Here is a 20,119-nt window from a genome sequence, read left to right as displayed (position 1 = left end):
TCCCATTGACCTGATACTACATGACAGTTCTTTCAACAGTAACATTCCAGGAACCCTCTTTCAGATGTAGTAAAATATCAAGTGCTCTCCAAATGTTTTGAATTACAACTCCCATCATTTGCTGCCCACATGCCCAATGATGTGGCATTTGGTGGGCACCAGATTCACGAAAGTGTGGTATATATTTTATTCCTTTGGCTCTTATGTACTGAGTTTTGGTATAGTAAAATTGTGGCCAAAGAGTAAAAAGCACTTTTCAGAAATTGCATCTGTTTTCAACGGAGCATGCAGCCTCATGAGTATAAGTGAAGGAATCTCTTGCATGTTGCTTGCAGTTCACAGAGATATGTCGATTTCATGACTGTTCACATAAATGGCATAGGGGCTACACTTTTGTAAAGGATTGGCCAACTTGTAATCGGTGTTTCATAACTTGCTGCTTAATGTTTTCAGGTGTCCAGGAGCTAGTTCCACATTGCTTCAAATGACATATTTTCTGTTTTCTCTCCCTCTTTTTCTTACAGCATCAAGCTTCTGGCTGTGCAGGAGTTGGCTGACAGAGATTCACTGGAAAAGGTATTTAAGCTTGTTTGTAAAGCGACACAAATCTATTTGAGCACAAATCATATATTAACTACAGGATGCTCTATTTACTGTGACTCATGCCATATAAATAAGAGATTTTCCTTCCCCCCAATACATTGCAAATTACATTATGTCAGTGGAATGAGATTTGCTTCCCAGCTGGAAATCTACTGTTTCCTTTTTTTCCACTCTGTGGCAGAAACAGCACAAACTGTTAGGTCTTGATCTTTTCTCTGTGAGTATTCTTATGGCCAGTCTGATTAACCACTACATTATGTACTGTACGTCTGCCTTTTTTTACAGGCAAAGATCCAGAGATCCATACAACTAGTTCTGAATGCCCAGATTGTAGCACTTATGTTTCACTAACATTTCACAAGAAACGCTTAGAAAATTAAGATGAGCTTCAAAGCACTTTTGCTATGATTGTGGCTTTGTGCATCAAGGACAGTGTGCTTGTTCGAGTTGAGGAGGTGAAATTAAAAAATCCCATCAAGATGGTACTTAAAGTAACTCTTTTGATTTTAGTTATCGAGCTCCTCTGGTTCACAATATTTTCTTCTTGCTTTCCTCATTTTTTGTGGCTTTCTGATTAGTTGTGCAAAATACTGTAGAATAGGACCTGCAACAAAATATTGCAGTTCTTGCTCCTGACCTAGCAGACGTGCTCCCATTCAGCATTATACCCAGTAAGCCACATCCTTCTCAACTCCACCTCTTTCCCCCAGTCCCCTGTTTTTCTTTGCCAGGTAATACTCAGCATGCCATGTTTTTGTTTTAGCTCTTCTTCTATTGTCATTCTGCCACTAACACCTCCAACACCGGAGGCATTCAAGAAAAACTTAGATAATCGCCTGGCAGATCTGCTTTGATTGTATTCCTGCATTGAGCAGGGGGTTGGACTTGATGGCCTTGTAGGCCCCTTCCAACTTCATTTTTCTATGATTCTGTGATTAAGTTTGTTGTCAGGGCAGTGATGTATAAATGTATATAGATCCAAGCCTGTGTTTTGTGTTAGAACTGTGTTTGTTTTTCTCATCGAACAATATGCAGTAATGGGGAAACAAGTTTATGTTTTATTTAAGTTGCTTCTTTTTGCTCTCCATACTGGCATTTCTTCCTGTATTGTATGTCATTTTGAATTGGACAGAGTCTGTGGATTAAAAAGGACGGAGTCCTATGGGCTTCCAGCAGCCATCTCCCTCCTCCTCCTCCCGGTCAGCTTTAGTGTTTTTTTCAGCCAGATCAGTTTTTCATAGTGATTAAACCCATTGTTATCTTTGTTAGTTCATAATCACTTTCACAGCAAAGCAGACTGTTCATGAGTTGACTGTTAAGCAGAAAAGAGAGTGCTGCTTAAATGAATGCTGCTTCTCCCACCACACACACACAAAGTTCCCACTTTTTTGTTGGCTTAACTACAAACGTGCAGGGCGGGGGGGGGGTGTTAGTTCTCTTAATCAGCCTAGTTAACCATGTACTTTACTGCCTACTGTGCCCATGCAATGTGGAATATACTGTGCTGCATGTATCGGTCTGTGCATGCACTGATAAATCAGGCCATAAAGACAGAAGGAAACTTGTTGGCTTTGTTGCTATGGTAACTGATTTTCTTCTGGCTTTACCTAGGCAGTCCTAACTTGTGATTCCCACCCCACCACCATTCTCCTACTTAGGCAGCCAATCTCCCTCATCCCTCAACCATTCCATGCTTCTTCAGGTTTTAACTGAGTGATCCTTTGTTTCTGACTGGCTTTCTTCTGACCATTTTGCTGAAACATAAGCACTGTGAACTTCTCCTGCTCCAACACTGGGGGTATTCAAGAGAAATTTAGACAACCACCTGGCAGATATCCTTTGATTTGTATTCCTGCACTGAGCAGGGGGTTGACGAGAGGAAGAGGAAAGGGGGAGAGGAAAGAATGTGGGGGCATGTTCCCCTGGTCCTGAACATCATGCCCCAACTGCCTGTCGCCTATAAACACCCCCCCCCCATCTTTGTAATAATGTATCACAGTCACATAGGAAAAAGCCTGTTCAAATCATTCCAGCTTGAAAAGATAGAAGCCCACAGTGGCATAGAAAATAAATTGGCTTTGGTAGTAAAAATGACTGGACTGGTTCAAATAGCCTTTGCGTCATGTGATCAATAGAAACATTTAACCATTTTATAAGTGGAGCAAATCTCATGGTATTTGACCATGTATTTGCAGCCTCAGCCATACCAATGAGACTGAAAAACAGCACAATGAAAACCTCAGCTGATAGCATCCTTAGGGTAATAAGAATATAGGGGAAGAACTGCCCTGAAATAGAACTCCACACATTCAACAGTTTTTGGGAGGGGCCACAAATAGTGCAAATTGTGTCCACATCCATCAGTTAATTAAAAATCCACAGTCAGAGATGGGAAAGAGGGACCATGTTGGCAGCAGAATTCTGGGAGTGCAACAGAACAAAACAAAAACATTTTTCCATCTCTGTCTACAATGTCCGTATGTTATTCCTAAGTGCACAGAACCTTCAGTAAACTTGTCTGATTATTGATGTCATGTGTTTTATGTTTATCTGATCTGAGATCTTGTGTCCGAGTCTGATTTAACTCTGCTCATACTTGGTCTTTGAACCTCCAGTGTAGCCGCATCAGAAATGCTCAGATGAACACACAAGAAAGGAAAGCAGTTTTCTCTTTTATTTGGCTCTATACCTCTTACCAAGACTAGTGAGCTCCATTAACCTTTGGTAGACGGCCCATTCAGAAAACCATTGTACCCTGGGATGAGCTTAGGGAAGTTCCTTTCTTAGAATGCTGTGAGTAATAGGCCAAGCATAACTTTTCCAAGTTCTGGGTCAGTTGAGATCTCAGCCAACTGAACTCTAAGCCTGTTCTTTAACAGATGGCAGGCTCCAGGATCCTTTCTCAAGTTTGTAGCTTAGAGTGGGCGAGTTTTCCCACAGGAGGAGGTGATCAGAAATATCCAGGTGTATATGCCCAGAGGAGTAGTCTGTCATCCTATGAGTCGGTTGATAATCTTTTTCTTTTCTTTTCAAAAACTTTTAGAACTTGAAGCAGATGCTAAAAATTTCAGCATTTGCAAACACTGCAAATGCTCACATTGGCTTGGTCTTGTGTAATTTACTTGGCTTGCTTGTTTTGTCTCGCCAAGATTAATTATTAAACCATCCAGCCAAAACTAACTGAATTAGTACAGATTGTTTTTGATTTGTGCAGTTTGCCGGTTTATCAAAGTTGATGCATATTAAAATTAATTAAACCAAGTTGACCTGATGAAATTGCATTATTGCAAAAGTCCACGTAAATTTCCCACTTTAATTTAATGCTTGAGCCTAAGACTTCTTGTGCCAGCAAATAAAACATAAGAGTGGGTCATATTGACTGCCATTGCAGCATAGAAATTAGAGGATATTGTTTTCAGTGTGTTATAGTATATATTTAACAATAAATTCCAATGTTTTCTGGCTTTTGTGGAGCAAGTAGCTGAAGATTTTCCCTTAATTCCCATGTTAAAGATCTGTTGCATTCTCTATGTATAACAAAGAAGGTTTGAGCAACGGAAAAGTGTGAAGAAAGATGTCAAAAAAACCCTATACAGTGGGGGCTGTTTGCCATATTCCTTGTCTCTTTCTCTTTTAATAATACAAAATAGTATAAAAATAGTATAAAGTATATATAGTATCATTGTAAATTGTATCAGATCAGAATATTGCACCAAAGATTGGCATGGGAGACTAGTGGAAAATAAGTCTTGTCATTCTTATTACCACAGTGTTGAAAAAAAGTCACCTTGGGAGTGTGGTTATTTAAGTACTGATGAGTTAATTTTTCAACTAGAACAACATGCTATATTCTGTTTTTCCATGAATAAAAAGTTAGATTACAAGTTCCCTTCCAGTTTGTAGCAATTTGCTAACACACTATTGTAGAGAAAAAGACAATCAATATCTCTGCTTTCTCAAAGATCTGCCTCTACTTTTCTAGCAAGAACAGAGTTTGGAAAACTTACTTTTTTGGACTAAAGTTCGAGAGGTCGCCAGTCAACATGGAGTTGGTAAAGTGGCTTGATAGAATGCTTGGGCAGGCAGCATTATCAGGGTGCAGTTGTGCGCTGGTTGTGGTGGGAGCTAACTGTCTGGAAAATCTAGAGATTTGTAAAGAAGTCCATTATGTCTTTGGCCATTCATTCTTCACTCTCAAGTTGGAGAAGTATAGGGAGGGGAGGAAACCCCTTAGGAAAAAGCTTCAATGAGGACTGAGCATGTTCAGTGGACATGGATGACTATTAGGAAAGTCCAGTGAGAGGGGGAATGGAATTGAGATGGAGATGTTTTACTGGCAGAAACATGGAAAAGGAACACTCTACGCTCTGCAACGTTTTGTTTCAGGTCTCTACTGGCTTTTGATGGCCAATGGTATAAAACACCAAATTACTTAGACTTCTTGGGCAAGAACTGGAGGGGAACACAGTGGAATTTGAAATATAGCCAGCAAAGGGTTGGGGTGAGGGAGAGCTCAGAACTATCCTAGCAGACTGGAAAGAAGTGGTTTTGGTGGTACAGGAGGAACCAGTTTTTTTATGACAGAGGAGGAAGAGAAACCAGTACTGCTTTCAGGACTAGTACTTTCTGGGTGTTCTTTTGTATGCAAAGCATGTGTTCTGCTATTCAGCTTCATTTCCTCCTATGGGAAAACACACACACACACACACACACACACACACACACACACGCGCGCGCGCTCTGGATTCAGTTGTGGTTGCCAGTGAGCTTATTCTTGAACTGAAAAAAGAAGGTCCTCTGCAAATTTCCCTAGACTGTAGCCAGGAAAAGCTCATTACCTTCCCACTCTGGAATAATGGGGTGAAACGCTGGTGATGGGTATAAATAGGGCCACACTTTATTAAATTAACATGCCATAACTTATGGTTAGAAACCAAGGGCCTGTGGTAGTATGGTATCAGGTTTGGTGTCGAAGGTCTCACAGGACTCCCTCACCAACCTGTATGGGTGAGTCCCATGCCTTGTTGTCATGCTAAAACAGCATGACCCCGGCTGGGAAAATATCAAGCCCCCCAGGCATGCAAGCCCCCAGCCTTTGGTGGCTCTTAGCCTGGGGAGGGCCCCAGCAGGTCTTTCCTCCCAGCACTGCAACCTCACGATCCACAGCAGCAAAAGTTCAGACCCGCTATGCACTGCTTGAACTCCATGGGCACTCATTGGGACAGTTTCCTTCCACTCTATCTGCCATGTGACCAAACATTAAAACAATTAAATAGCAATGAAACTATGTTAACCACATACCAGTGTGGGATCGGTGAAAAATTCCCACAACTACTTCAGCCAATTGAGTAGCGGGTCAAAATTTCCTATCCAGCCCCCAATAGGATGACCAGTCAGACTCACACTGGATATTGGGCGGGCAGGTGAGACGGAAGCTTCGAAAAAGGCTGAGCACATGGGGGAGCGTCCTTTTTAGGATGTACACCCCCCCCAGGTGTCTACGAGAATAGCGGGTCTCGTGCTATCCTGAGGGGAGGACAAAGGAGCTCCACTCGGCGACAAGCACCAGCGGAGCCCACATTCTAGAGCAAAGCTATAAGTGGTAGCCTTTAAGATGCCATAATGTGTTTAGTTGTTTCTTCCTAGGAGAGGTTTTTCAAATGTGATGTATCTGTTGGTAAAACAACAACAATAACAGCAAAAATAAAAAACCAGCTAAACCAGCAGAATTGTTGGTTCTCTTAGAAACTTTGCAACAAACATAAATATGTTCTTTTCAGGAACAATTGAGCCATCTTCTATTCTATCCTTTTATTCAGCAAACGAGGCTTTGTTTTGAAATAAAATACCAGACAGTTGTTCATATCAAGATAACTGGAAGAGAGATCTGCTAGCACTCCATGCAGTCGTGATAGATTGCTTTGTTTAAAAAGTAGGCACTGTCAAATCCATCCCATAGTTTATACTCTGGCTTGCTATTGGGATACCTGCACCATAAAGATAAGTGCAGTCCTTGTCCCAGTTTGTGGCTGAGGTCCCTTATCTCAGATAGGGTTCTTTGGTCTTCTCACTCTAAAATATTGAAGTATTGGAAAATGATTCAGGACCAAACAAATGCTAGCTACAACTCCAGTTCCTGGCACTATAGAATTCACAAGGTGTCAGTATGTATCCTGTATGGACTTTCTCAAGCCTTTTAAAAATTTTAAATAGCCATTGTTTTTTAATTTAAAAAATACTGTATTTTTAAAATGTATTTTTAGCACGGTGTAATCTTCCGCAGTGGGAACAGATTGCAGGAAAGAAAGAAGTATGAAAAAGTTATTGAATCTAATCTTCCTTCGGCTAGGAGCATGTCTTTGTTGTTAGGCCATCCTGTAAAAAACAACAACACCACTATACATTGACAACACAATCATAGTGTCTTAGTGATAGTGATGATGATAACAATGGCCCAGATCCTAACTTTCCTTCCACAAACTTAGTTTATGAAATTGGGTGGGTTTTCCCCCCTGCCTCATTCTTTCCTCTGCAGCTTCTTGGCACCCAGAGCTGCTTTGGGGGAGAACAGAGTGAGATATGATAGAGGGCTTGCAGACAGAGGAAGGAGTTGGTGGAAATCACTTTCCCCATCCTTTGTAAGCAGAAGGGCAACATAAATGCTTGTCACTCGATAACTTTAGTTGAATATAATTCTTATACTTAGGACCCAGTTTAATAAAGAACGATTTGACTGCATTGCCTTCCATTTGTGCTTGGTATAGTGAGAATACCATTTTAAGGATGACCTAATCAATGCACCTCCTGCACAGTACCAAGAGCCAGTTCTCTAAAAGGGCTGAGGGGGCTGTAAATCAGCACGAATGGGGCCTGAAACACTTGGAGACCAGCCATCTTCCCTTTCTGTTGAGAGGGCATATTTAATTTTTTTTTTATAAGAGTTAGTGCCTTATTTAGCTCTTTCCAGCTGCTGAGGCTGCTTCTGTATTCTCCTTCAGATGTTTTACTGGATGTAAAATAGCATCACTTCTTTGAAAATCAGGGCTGGTTCCTGAGTGTCCTCTTCTTCTCTCCTGTTTTGAATTCAGTTCTTTTGCTGAACCATTTATAAGTCTTCTAAAATTGATGCTCTCACCAATAAGCCTTTCATCTTTTTCCTCTCCCTGATGACTTTGTTTCTTGGCATCGAAAAAAATGGCCTATTAATTTAAAATATCTGCAAATTGAGTTGCCTCTTGTTGGTTTCCATTTGCCTAACAGTTTGTGCAGTTTGAAAATGGCAGTAGTACTGTATCTGAAAACTGAAAACAAAAATTAAGATAACAATAATCTCAAAAATATTAAGACTTCTACAGCAAGAAAATAAAGTAACACACCCCAATGTTAAACAGGCTTCTAACATTCCACTAATTTACATGAGTGAAATGTGTAAAACTTTGGTTGAATTATGCTGTTGGTGTAACCTTATATATGTACTGTATTTACATTCTTTTCTTTTTGAGTGATAGTACACTTGCCACATTTTCTTCATGTACAAAAAAAAAATATGACAGGAGATACGTATATTTTAGTTCTGCAGGCCCAAGGAGAAGATATCCCCCCCCTCCAATTAAAAAAAGCTCTGGATATTGGCAATAGAATCCAACATCCTGAGAACTTTATACTTAATTTTTAGAAAGAAGCATATTTGTAGCAATTGTGGATAAAAAGACAAGGGTGGATGTATGTGGCAGGACAGGTGCTCCATGAGATTTTGTGTGCCAAGAGCCAGGCTTATTGTGTGCCAGGGAGCTTACTGCCCCCCTCCATAACAAATATTAAAAGCAGAAGAGATAATGTAAATTAAGGAATAATTATGCAAATCTCCATAGCTTATACAAATCATGGAATTTAGCTTTTTCTTGCCAGAGATGTGGTACACATTTTTCTTACTTTGAACTTGCAACACACACTTCATCACATTGTCCAAACTCAGTGTCCAAGCTAAGCTGCCACCCCTCTGAGGAGGGCCCTCTGAGCACCCCTGTGAGCATATGCTCTATCTGCTCTCTTGTTTATATGGGGACTTGCCCAGAGCTTCACAGGATCTTTTTAGTGTTCAGCTCAGTGTGTTCTTCATAGCACAGCAGGAGAGTTGTTTGATTTCATGTTACACACTTAGAAGTACCCAGTTGAGCACCCAGTTGAGGTAACTGGCCTGGTAGCTCATCAAAATCTCTGCCTGAAACTATGTGTTAATTTTGCTGTTCGTATCTATTTGCTTAGCTCCCTATGGGTGTGCAGCATCAAGCAACAATAAAGCAGTAATAAGTAGAAATGTGCAGGATGGTAGCACAGTGTTTTTGACATACTTTACTGAGTTTCAGGGGCTGATCTTTGTGTGAGTGAAAAAGAGAGACACTTCCTTCACCTTTCTTGTATAAATTCTTCAAAAAGGTCTATTCAGTGATTTTTACCCTTTGATCCTTTTGCAGTTCTGCACGGAACTGAACCAGCCAACTTTGCCAAACACCCGGCGATGGAAGGGCCCACGGGGATGCTGGAAGGCCGTCGTTTCAGAGAAATCTACAGGCCAACCACAGAAGGTATCCTCGTTCAGACACCATGAGTTTTTCGTAAATTTTCTGTTTCTCCACTCAGAGATGTAATTATATTTGTTACTCGCTTTTCCTGAACCTTTTTAATTGATTTTGCTTCTTTTGTTTTTGTCAGACTGCAGCAAATTTTATGCCAGGAAAATGAAAGGCTAAACCAAATTATTATTACCAGTTCGATAGAACCATTGAATTAGTGGGTCTTCAGTTAAGTTGTCATTTACATAAGTCCCATTGATTGAGACTAACAATTGCATTAAACCCAAAGAGTTTTGCTTAAATAAAATTATGTTTCCCAGTGCATTTATTTAAGAATATTGAAACATTACGTATGTAAAAACATATATTTGCAGCTTTTGAAAAGGAAGGTTAAAATTTTCTGGATCCATTTCAATCAGGTTTCAGGCCGGGTTTTGGTACAGAGACTGCCTTGGTCGCCCTGTACGATGACCTTTGCCAGAAGAGGGACAGGGAGAGTGTGACCCTGTTGATACTCCTGGACCTCTCAGCAGCTTTCGACATCATCGACCACGGTGTTCTTCTGGACAGATTGGCTGGGTTGGGAGTTGGGGGCACCGCTTTACAGTGGTTCCGCTCCTTCCTCGCTGACCATGTCCAGAGGGTGGTGCTGGAGGGGCAGTTGCTCTGTCCCATGGCCTTTATGTCATGTTCCTCAGGGCTCAGTACTGTTCCCCATGCTGTTTAACATCTACATGGAACCACTGGGAGAGGTCATCAGGCGGTTTGGGCTGAGGAGTTAGCAATATGCTGATGACACTCAGCTCTACCTCTCATTTCCCACTAATCCAGGTGAGGTGGTTTCTGTGCTGAACTCGTGTCTGAACCTGATAATGACTAGATGAGGGTTAATAAATTGAAACTCAATCCAGACAAGACGGAAGTGCTGTTAGTGGGTGCTTTGCTAGATAGGCTGGAGAGCCATTTCCCTGCCCTGAATGGGGTTACACTCCCCCTAAGGGACAGGGTCCCCAGCCTGGGGGTGTTCCTGGACCCCAGTCTGACTCTGGAAGCCCAGGTGGACTCGGTGGCCAGGGTTGCCTTCCTTCAGCTGCGGAAACAGTACCAGCTACGGCCCTACCTGGATGAGTGGAGTCTCATGACAGTTACACATGCACTGGTAATATCTCATATAGATTACTGCAATGCACTCTACGTGGGCTGCCTTTGAAGACGGTCCAGCGGTTGCAACTGGTCCAGAATCAAGCTGCGCGGCTGGTGAGTGGTGGGGCCGCTAGGGGACACATCAAGCCAATTCTGTTTAAATTACGTTGGCTACCAGTTGCTGCCCAGGCCCAATTCAAAGTGCTTGTTTTGACCTATAAAGCCCTAAATGGCTTGGGCCCTGGATACCTGAGGGACCGCCTCCTTCCATATGAGCCTACCCGGCAGTTAAGATCTAGCCAGGGGGCCCTTTTGAAAGAGCCAGCCTTCAAGGAGGTAAGAGGGATGGCTTGTAGACAAAGGGCCTTTTCGGCAGCTGCCCCCAGACTATGGAACTCCCTCCCAACTGAGATTCGTCTGGCGCCAACGCTGATGACATTTTGGCGCCAGGTCAAAACCTTCCTGTTCCAGAAGGCTTTTAATTGAAATTTCAATTGTGGGTCCTGATGGCAATTTTCAGAGCATATATTTTAATTGTTCTATCTTTTTACTGTGTTTTAATTGTTGTAAGCCGCCCAGAAACCTTTGGGTAGTGTGGGCGGCATATAATAAACAAACAAATAAATTACAGTTATAAATATACAGGTGAGTGTCAACCTTGGATACAGAGAGGAGTGGAGCTAGAGGGATTCATTTCTCACTTGTTGAGGTTATAATGCAAGAATAGGACGAAAGCTGCAGTCCGTTCAACTCCTTTTGGTAATCGACAGTCAAGATATATGTCTACTGTACGTGGATCCATATGGACTGAATCCAGATGTAGTCATGCTTAGAGGAGCCCAACTGAAATAAGTTAGTTGTTATTGAAATGAATAGTGCCTTACCGTAACTAGCTTACCTTTTTCCTTTTTGCATCCCAGTGTGTGGAGTATTCTGGGTTCTTGTGGGACACGACTGCAGGGATAGAGCTGAAGGATGTCACCTCCTATGAGAACACTCAGACAAATGGTAATGGAAGGCAGAATTATCCTCAACCATACATTGCACATTTCAGGGTAAGAGTGCTCAAAACAGGTTTGTCTTCTCCTAATGAATAATTCAACACAAAATTTTGGGATTGAACAATACAAACCTATTTGGTTGCTAATAGATTTCATTAGTATTTACTAAGCAACTAAAAGAATTAAGCATTACTGCTGACATGTTTTCATTACTATTGCTTCACCTGTCTAGGTTGGAATGAATGACCTAACTCTGGTCAATCTTCATCTGACTCTATTGCCCTCAGTGGGAGAAAACACTGTGAAGAACCACAGTAGCCACAAATTATCAGCCTTTGCACTGACTCTCCAGGAAACACTGAAAGGTAAGGCTACATTTTTCCTCAGTTTTAGCCAGCTGTGTTAAAAATAATGAAAATTGCTCACTCAGATTCTTCATTGTGATTTTTAAAATTTACATCAACTTTTAACAGATTGGTGTAGTCATTTTACACTATCCTTGTGCTAGGCTTCTTCTTCTTTGTGAATGTGTAAGAACATCAGAAGGTATATGTCAGAACCATTGGCATCCAGTGTATACATTTTGATCAAAAGAATTAGTTGATTAATTACAGTGGGGTCTTGACTTGAGAACTTAATCCGTATTGGAAGGCGGTTCTCAAGTCAAAACGTTCTCAGGTCAAATCTGCATTTCCCATAGGAATGCATTGAAAACCATTTGATCCGTATCTGCTCTTTTCCGTCCATAGAAACTAATGGGAAGCTGCTATTCCGCCTTCGACCACTAGAGGGCGATATTTTGTTTCTTTTTTTCTTAGGTCAAGAAAGGTTCAGGGAAGGCAGGGAAAATACAGTCCAGGCAGTACAGTACCAGGCAGTCCGAAGACCGTCTCCCAGTCCACTCTCTAAACGCTGGCAGGAGTGAGGAAGCAGACAGGCACCCTTTTCACTGGCCAACAATTAACTGAAAGTTCAAATTTTGCACTTTCCCTGCCTCCCACGTGGTTTTTTTTTCAGTTTGTAACTCAAATCTAAGTATGTAAGTCAAGTCAATATTTTCCTGTGAGAGTGGTTCTTAAGTCAAAATGTTCTTAACTCAAGCCGTTCTTAAGTCAAGACCCCACTGTATGTTTATATTTGTGTGGAAAATAACATATTTTTAAAAAGTGTGCACTATATTTTGATGGTATCTGCATTTTTCCAAGCAGGTGTCATCTTAGAAAATTCTCCTCTTCATTCCAGGAGGGAACTTATCTTTTACAGAGGCACTTGCTGGCTGTGTTTTATATGTAAACTGTGTTAAAATATGACACTTCCAGATTTGCCACTAGTCTGGACTCTGGCTATGTTGCCTGTTAATGCACCAGACCTTTGGGCTGTGTTCCTTTTTTCTAATTTCCAGCCCCTTTGCTGGCCCTCGGGTTAGAACAGGGGTCTCAAACATGTGGCCCGGGGGCCATCTGTGGCCCGCCAGACGATAGTTTGTGGCCCCCGCCTTGCCTGCCCCCCTGAAGCAGCCACATGTCCTCTGCTGTCAAGAGTAAAAAAAAAAAGAAGCCTCGCTTCACTCGTGGGCTCTCTCCCAAGACAGCGCCTCTTGCACCCTCCATCCAGAATTTCAGCCTGTCTGTCAGCTGGCAGGCTGCAGTTTCAGATGGAGGGTGCAAGAGGTGTTTTCTTGGAGGAGAGCCGGCGAGCAAGGTGCGCAGCCGGCCCTTTTCCCCACCGCCGCTGAACGATGCCTGAGAGCAGAGCTCGCTCCCAGCCCGTCCTTGAAGAGCGCCTCCAAGCTGCCAACAGCAGCTGCTGCTGCCACCGCCTCTTCCAGGGAAGCAGCTCTCTGGCTCTCTTTCTCTCTCAGCACCCCCAGCACCAGCCCGGCCAGTGGCCGCCTCAGTGCCCGGCGGTGCTTCCTCCTCCTCCTCCTCGTCCTGCTTCAGCCGCCTCGGCTCTGGAGGATGCCTGGGCTCGCTTTGCAAAGTTTGCTCCTATGTCGTGGTGGGGGTAGCTGCTGCTGCTGAGTGCACCTTTTTTTGAGGGGAGGCCCTCAGAGGAAGGTTGCCGGACCTCCGTGAGTGTGTGTGTGTGTGTGTGTGCGCGCGTGCGGGTACCAATGGGGGCTTTTCTCCTTTGGCAAGGCGTTTCTGTGAGGGTTTTTTTAAAAACAATTAAGTCGTGCCCTCCCCTCCCCCGGCTAGGCGGTAACAGGTGCTCCCTTCCTTCTCCGCTTCTTTGTGCTGCTGCTGGTGTTAGTGAAGAAGGAGCTGGAGGGGGTCACGGCTGGCAACGAGAACTTGCACGCCCCTCCTCCTCCTCCTCCTCCTCGGAGCTCCAGACAGGCTAAGGAAACTCCTGGGCGGCTTCCTTAGGCTCTTGCTCTGCTTGGTGGAAAATCTGATGTGGCCCAGGCTCACCCAGACTCTGCCTCCAGTGGCCCCCTGGTAAATTGAGTTTGAGACCCCTGGGTTAGAGTCAAAGAGATTCCTGTGAAGCTGTCATGATCTCACCATAGTTAATATTGTTACTGGCCTCAGTTGTGGGGGATGAGAGGCTAACCCTTTGTTTACTGTTTAACAAAAGCTAAAACAAAAGTTAGATGACTTATCTCAGTTTTTCAAGGTCAGCACTCAAAACATTCTGAACCAGAATCTATCTCCAGTTTCAGGAAAAAGTGCACAGAAATATGTAACCTTTTATTTGATTTGCAAGACACGATTGATGCTTTGCTAGCTTTTATTGCCTTGAATTAAGCATAGGGTGCTCTATGGGCCTGATTTGAACTCAGCACTACTTTAAAGAACTAGATGTAAAGCAAAAGATATGATTAGCATTCCATCTCCCTCCACTGTCCCAAAGGTGTGTGTTTTAACAACTTCTGGAGTAATTTTTCTGATTATTAGGCAAGTACTGTATTGATTTATTTCTGGTTCATATGAAGTTAAAAATAAATTACCTTCAGGGAGATTTGCAATGTGTCTTGAAGCATATTTACTGAGAAGAAAAATCCCCCTGACATCAGCACAGGTTGCTTCTTTACTAAAGGCATCGTTTATGCACCTTTCCTTGCTCCTCTGATTCCATTTTTACATCCCAGTGTCCACATGATGTGAAGTTGAAACTAGTGTCAACAGAGTCAAAGCAGAACAAAAAAAAATGTTGCTTTCCAAATTGTTTACACCACTGCTGGATGATGAAGTATTTTTGTTCTACATCAGAAAAACAAAAAGTAAAAAATGAATAAATTAGAAAGAAACTGTGTCAAAATGTGAGGGTTATTGATTCAGCTAGAGACGGGGCTTTTTATTGTATTCACCGCATTTTGTGGGTTTGTTTGCATGATCACAAGGACGTTTTAATTCACTCTGAACTGCTCAGAGAGTGTTTTCCCTGATGGATGGTATGGAAGAAAGGAAGGTTTGACAACAGTGGGTGGGGAAAACAAGGAGGGAAAAGATCCAGTAAGATTCCGAGAAATGTAATGGATGGGAAACTGTCAGGAACAGAATTAGAGGGACCAATGTGAGAAGAAATAACAGGTATACGTGGATTTCTGGGGTTGAACATGCACATTCATCCCTTTTTGAAACTGCTCTGTAGCTGCACTCTCTGTTTATTGTGGTTACAATGTTAGCTACGTCCTAATATGTTAGGATTTTCTGGCGAATTGCCTTACTGATTATTAGCCGAGTATTAATTTGTGCTTGTTTTTGTTCCTTAAAGTAGAATAGTTTTAGAGAGGCATTTGACCAGTTTTGAAGCAGCAAAATACTTGAGATGACTTGTTACTTTTCAAAACAGCACACATCTAGGAAATAAAACTTAAAACCTCTGTGATATTTACATGTATTTCTTTTGCAAATTGTACAGTGAGAGAGGTGCAATACTCAGAGAGGTGCATCTGTCATGCATGGAGTATCATAAAAAGGGGTGCTTGCTTTCTCCCTGCACAGAAAGGACCATTAGTCGGGGCAGGAAGCATGTAGTGTTCTGAATAGGAACTGCAGTCGTTTGCAGGTGGAGCTGTCCTATGCCTGGTGAAGCTGTGCCGGACAAAGAGATTGAGTTTGCTATTGAGTGTGAGTTCCCTCTGCTGGCTGGTTGCTTGCATAGCAGAAGACACATCAACAGCAGATACTGTACTCTAAAAATATTTCCTACTCAGAAAGTAAATAAAGTCTGCTAAAACAATTCATTATTAATCAATCTATTTTAATAGTAGGTCAACATCTGTACTGGAGAAATACATTTTAGGCTTTCACAAAATACTGTGATTCCTAGTATGTTCATTGTGGACACTTCCTCAATGTTGAATCTCTGGTCTTTGTCAGTACAGCATCACAACAGTGCATTTCCTTTGGTGGCAGAGCCTGATAATGTATCTTCGCAAAGTACTGTCAGCTTTCAAAACCAGTGGAGGCACTTGGACAAAGAGGAGGGTTCACGTAGTAAGAAACGCACAGCCGGTTGTGTCATTCTGTCTGAATGCATGGACTAGTGTAGAGCACTAAAATAGCCACACTGTTTTATTTTCATTGTGTGTGGCACTTTATTATTCAGGGTACGTAGCCTTTAATGGGGTTATATACACCAAAGGAAAAAAGGGTTGTTTGCAGTCTAAACTAGGCAAGACAACAAAAGGCAACAAGTGGATAGTGTATGGTGATTAGAGATGGGCGCGAACCTGAAAAATAATGGTTCGTGATGCTTCATAGCTGATAATGAACCACTACAAACCAATCAGAAATGTTTGTGCCTGGTCGTGGTGGGGTGTACCTTCTTCTGCTGTGATACTGCTATGCCACTGCCGCAGTGGTGGCAATAGCAATGGCGGTGGCGGCAGCAGAGCCTTTAAGGATTCTGAGTGCTGCCTTCTGTGCTTGCACCCACCTCCCAGCTGATGAGGGTGACCACCTAGTGGCTGGGCACCTGTGCAGAAGGCAGCAACGCAGGCTCCTTGAAGGCTGTGCCACTGCTGGCAGAACAGTGATGACAACAGCGGCAGAGGGGGACAAGGTGGCGGGATGAGGTAGGGAGGTGATGGGGCAATGAGAAGGGGACAGGCAGCAAAACGAAGTGCTGAGTGGAAAAAAGTTCAGCACCTAATTTCATTTCAGCAAAACAGTTTCTATGAACCGAACCATGAACTATTCCAAATCATGGGAGGTTTTTTGGTTTTTAGTTCAGTTCATGCCTATCTCCAGTGGTGAGTGATTGTGAGCAAATACTATAACAACTACATGAATGTGCCTGAATGCCTAGAAGTCTCGTGGGAAAAAGAGCAAACCCATATCTTTGAAGGAGAAATTAGTGGAAGAGATGGTGGCATCAGATACATGTTCATGGAAGGAATTCCTTGCTTAGGAAGTAGCCACAGGAGCTGGGCAGAATTGTTTTAAGGAGCTGAAAATCTCTGATTGGTGAGTTGAAGGACTAATGGTTTACGACTGAGAGTTTGGATGGCCTTCTTTATGTCATTCTCCACAATCCACAGCTTAACACACATATCCTCTATCTTTTAATACTGTTGCCAACCCTAGGGGAAAAAGATGTGATCATTTTAGGAGACTTTGGCCAAGCTCCAGACAGCAGTGACCACGACCTGTTACGGAAGGAAAAATTCCACCATTTGGTTCCTGCCAGTACCTTTACCAACATCAGCACGAAGAACCCTCAGGGTTCCAAATCCCTTGATAACATCTGGATAAACCGTAGCTTGAAGAAGATTTTCACTGGTAAGGTTTCCTTTCAGGAGAAGATGAAAATTCAAAATAGCAGGCTTCAATGAATATGTATTTTATTGTTATGACAGTTACAAGCTCAGAAGTAACTTGATCAAAGAGGTTCTCCTGCAATGTGTCTGCTGTTTATTAAGTGGAAATATAACTTCATGCTATCTTGTATTAGCTTGTTTTGTACTTTATATGGGTTCTTTCCACAGCCATCAATTGTGGCTGAGAATGTACTGTTTCTACAGCAGAAGATTTCATTGGCCAGGAGCACCAGACAAATGGTGCTCTTACATATATGCTTGTTTCTGTACTCCCTCCAACTCCATTATTTATATTACACTGATCTTCAGAAGACCTGAGCAGTCATCCAAGGCTTTCTGCCATTATGCTCGGACACAGAGCAGGCTGACAACTACAGTGGTGCCCCGCAATACGATGACCCTGCAGTATGACGAAACCGCAGTATGACTTTTTTGCGATCGCTATAGCGCTCGCAAAACAATGGTTCCTATGGGGGGAATCTGCTTTATGATTAGGTCCTTGCTTTGCGAACTGTTTGTTCGCAAAATGACGATTTTTCCAGCTCCGCAAAATGGCTTCCCTTCACAATATGGCTGGCTTCCCTTCACAAAATGGGTGTTTTCTGGACAGAAGCTTCACAAGACAGCGATTTAAAACAGCTGATCGGCGGTTCTCTATGGGCGATCTTCGCTGGACGATGAGGTATTTCCCCATTGGAATGCATTAACTGGTTTTCAATGCATTCTAATGGGGATTTTTTCACATGACGACGATTTCACTGTACAGCGATTTTCCTGCAACGGATTATCGTGGTCATACGGGGCACCACTGTACTTAAGATTTAATAGTTTTGCAGCAGAGCTTGAAAGTGTTACTTTAATTTAGTTAGCATTAAGAAAAAATTATATGATTAGTTCATTTCTTTAATAAAGTGATAACTGTCAAATTATTAAATTATAAACATTGTTTAGAATTATTAAAACAGTCAACTCACTCCGACTCTCTTCCCAAATTAAAATACTGTGAAATTTTAATCGTTACCAAAAAAAGTGAACCAAAACTTTGTCACTTGTATTTAATAAGCAAAATATTAATATTTTAAATTACTGTTGAATATTTTAACCAATTAAGAGTAATGCATGTTGGAATTTTTGCAACCTCGCATGCTACCTCTAGTAGGTATGGCTGGGAGGGACCTTTCTGGGCTGGGGTGATTGTCGCTTACTAACAGCACTAATCAATAGTTCTTTCCCTGCCTCTGATTCAAAAAGAAGCCTGCCTCTCCACTGTGCCTTTTCCCTCTCTTCTGTCTTTTGAAAGCTGTGAGTCTCTTAAAATCTGTTGCTGAACAACAGTCGTGTTATTTATCAGTTCACAACTGTAAGTTAAGAAAATAGTTTTAGTTCTTTCTCCTACTAATGTCCCAGAGTGAGTTATTGACACTGTTAAGTCCACGTTAATGAGGAAAAGGGGTGGTCTGCTCTGGGGAAGTTGAAGCTATTCTGCTCTATGGATCTCTACACATCTGCTGTACAAATAGAGGAAATTAACAAAAAATTCAAAACTCTGAAACATTGCATTCATTTTCCAGACCCTGCACCAGAAAGCAAATGCTTGCTTTTGTGTTAGCAATACAGTACGTAGATTCCCCCTCCCCCAACATTAATGCTTTGCAAACTTGTTTATACAGGTCATTGGGCAGTTGTAAGAGAAGGTCTTACAAACCCCTGGATCCCTGATAACTGGTCATGGGGTGGAGTAGCATCAAGCCACTGCCCGGTACTAGCTGAATTTTACACAGAGAAGGACTGGAATAGAAAGGATATGATTCGAAATGGAAATGGAGTGATGGTGGAATGCAGTGACTTAAACAGCAAACATGAACGATGATGAATGGAAATTTGAAACTGCATTCGCCTTCATGAAAGGACTAGTCCGAAGACCCTTTTGCGCAAGGCCTGATGGTGAACCAGAACTGCCTTTTTTCCCATTTAAGAAAGAATCAGCTTCTGCTTTTAACATCTCCTTTTCCCGTTCCTACCTCTGTGCCCCTTTACAGATGTTTTATGGTATCCATTGCCATGGAATATATGTGACTTTTTATGAAGACAGTGGTGGACATTTCTCTGTTCGGATACCCAAATAATTTCAAATAAAATGCACTTTTTAATACTGTACTTCAATGCTCTCTTTTTCTCTAAATTCTAATAAAATAGTGCTATAACAGATGTAGCCCTTAGGAGGGCAGTTTTTCAATTGAGTTTTTAGTGTGCACTGCAATATGTGTGGGATATTTCAGTGATCAAAACGAAAGACAACCCTGCCGTGTGAATGTTGACTCACGTGACACAAGTTTTCATTGTATCACTTCAAGTGGAATCTTGAAATTGAGCATAAGCGAGCCCTAAATGGGCATTTGGGAAAGAACCTTAATGTAGAAGGGAGCTCATTTGCCCTGCCAACACCTGCTATCATTCTCCTCACGTGGAGAACTGTAACCTGGATCCTCAGTGTCATAGGAAAACCTGATACTGTATTTCATTTCTGTGCATCTTTGAGAAGAGTGCAGAGTGTGGGGGTGGGAGTTCAAATTTATTTCCTCACCTCGCACACTCGAGTTAACTTCTGTCATCTTGGAAGTTAACACAGAATAGAAGGAACTTTCCTTATTAAATTGCTACTACAAATTCTGGTGATACAGAATTTACATCTTACATCTAATCAGTGCTCCGCTCTCATTAAGACTAGCATGTCAGTTTATGGTTACTCTGTAATAGTTTTCAAAATCCCATTGCACATATGAGCATGAATGCTGTCTTGTGAACACTGGTTGACTGAAATGGCTCTGATGTTGGTCGGAACTATTAGTTTTTTATATTTCTTAATAAATTTTTCTTTTCCGGCAAAAAGGTTTGCTTGGGTAGGGTTGTGAATTCCCAGTGTACAACATGAAGTTTGTGAACAGGCCCCTCCTACTGATGTATTATTCAAGTTTGCCTTTCATATTTATTCTTCCTCTGTCAGGAAATATCCTGTCTAGAAGATAAAA

At 42.1% G+C, this 20,119-nt stretch overlaps 1 protein-coding gene across 1 annotated transcript in view; it reads left to right on the top strand.

Annotated features, from left to right (window-relative positions):
• The window catches only part of EEPD1 (endonuclease/exonuclease/phosphatase family domain containing 1), a 61,061-nt gene extending 41,814 nt beyond the window's left edge, over positions 1–19,247 (top strand). Inside the window, exons 2-7 of the mRNA XM_020788166.3 lie at positions 525–576; positions 9,078–9,188; positions 11,240–11,374; positions 11,553–11,685; positions 16,858–17,052; positions 18,761–19,247. Of these exons, the coding sequence (XP_020643825.3) occupies positions 525–576; positions 9,078–9,188; positions 11,240–11,374; positions 11,553–11,685; positions 16,858–17,052; positions 18,761–18,960 (826 nt within the window). The 3' untranslated portion in view covers positions 18,961–19,247. The remainder of the gene's footprint in view (positions 1–524; positions 577–9,077; positions 9,189–11,239; positions 11,375–11,552; positions 11,686–16,857; positions 17,053–18,760) is intronic.
• The last annotated feature ends 872 nt before the right edge of the window (positions 19,248–20,119 follow it).

This window comes from Pogona vitticeps, chromosome 6 (assembly GCF_051106095.1).
Source record: "Pogona vitticeps strain Pit_001003342236 chromosome 6, PviZW2.1, whole genome shotgun sequence".
NCBI lineage: Eukaryota > Metazoa > Chordata > Lepidosauria > Squamata > Agamidae > Pogona > Pogona vitticeps.
The sequence above is the reverse complement of the archived record's forward strand: the minus strand, read 5'-3'. Positions and strand labels throughout refer to the sequence as shown.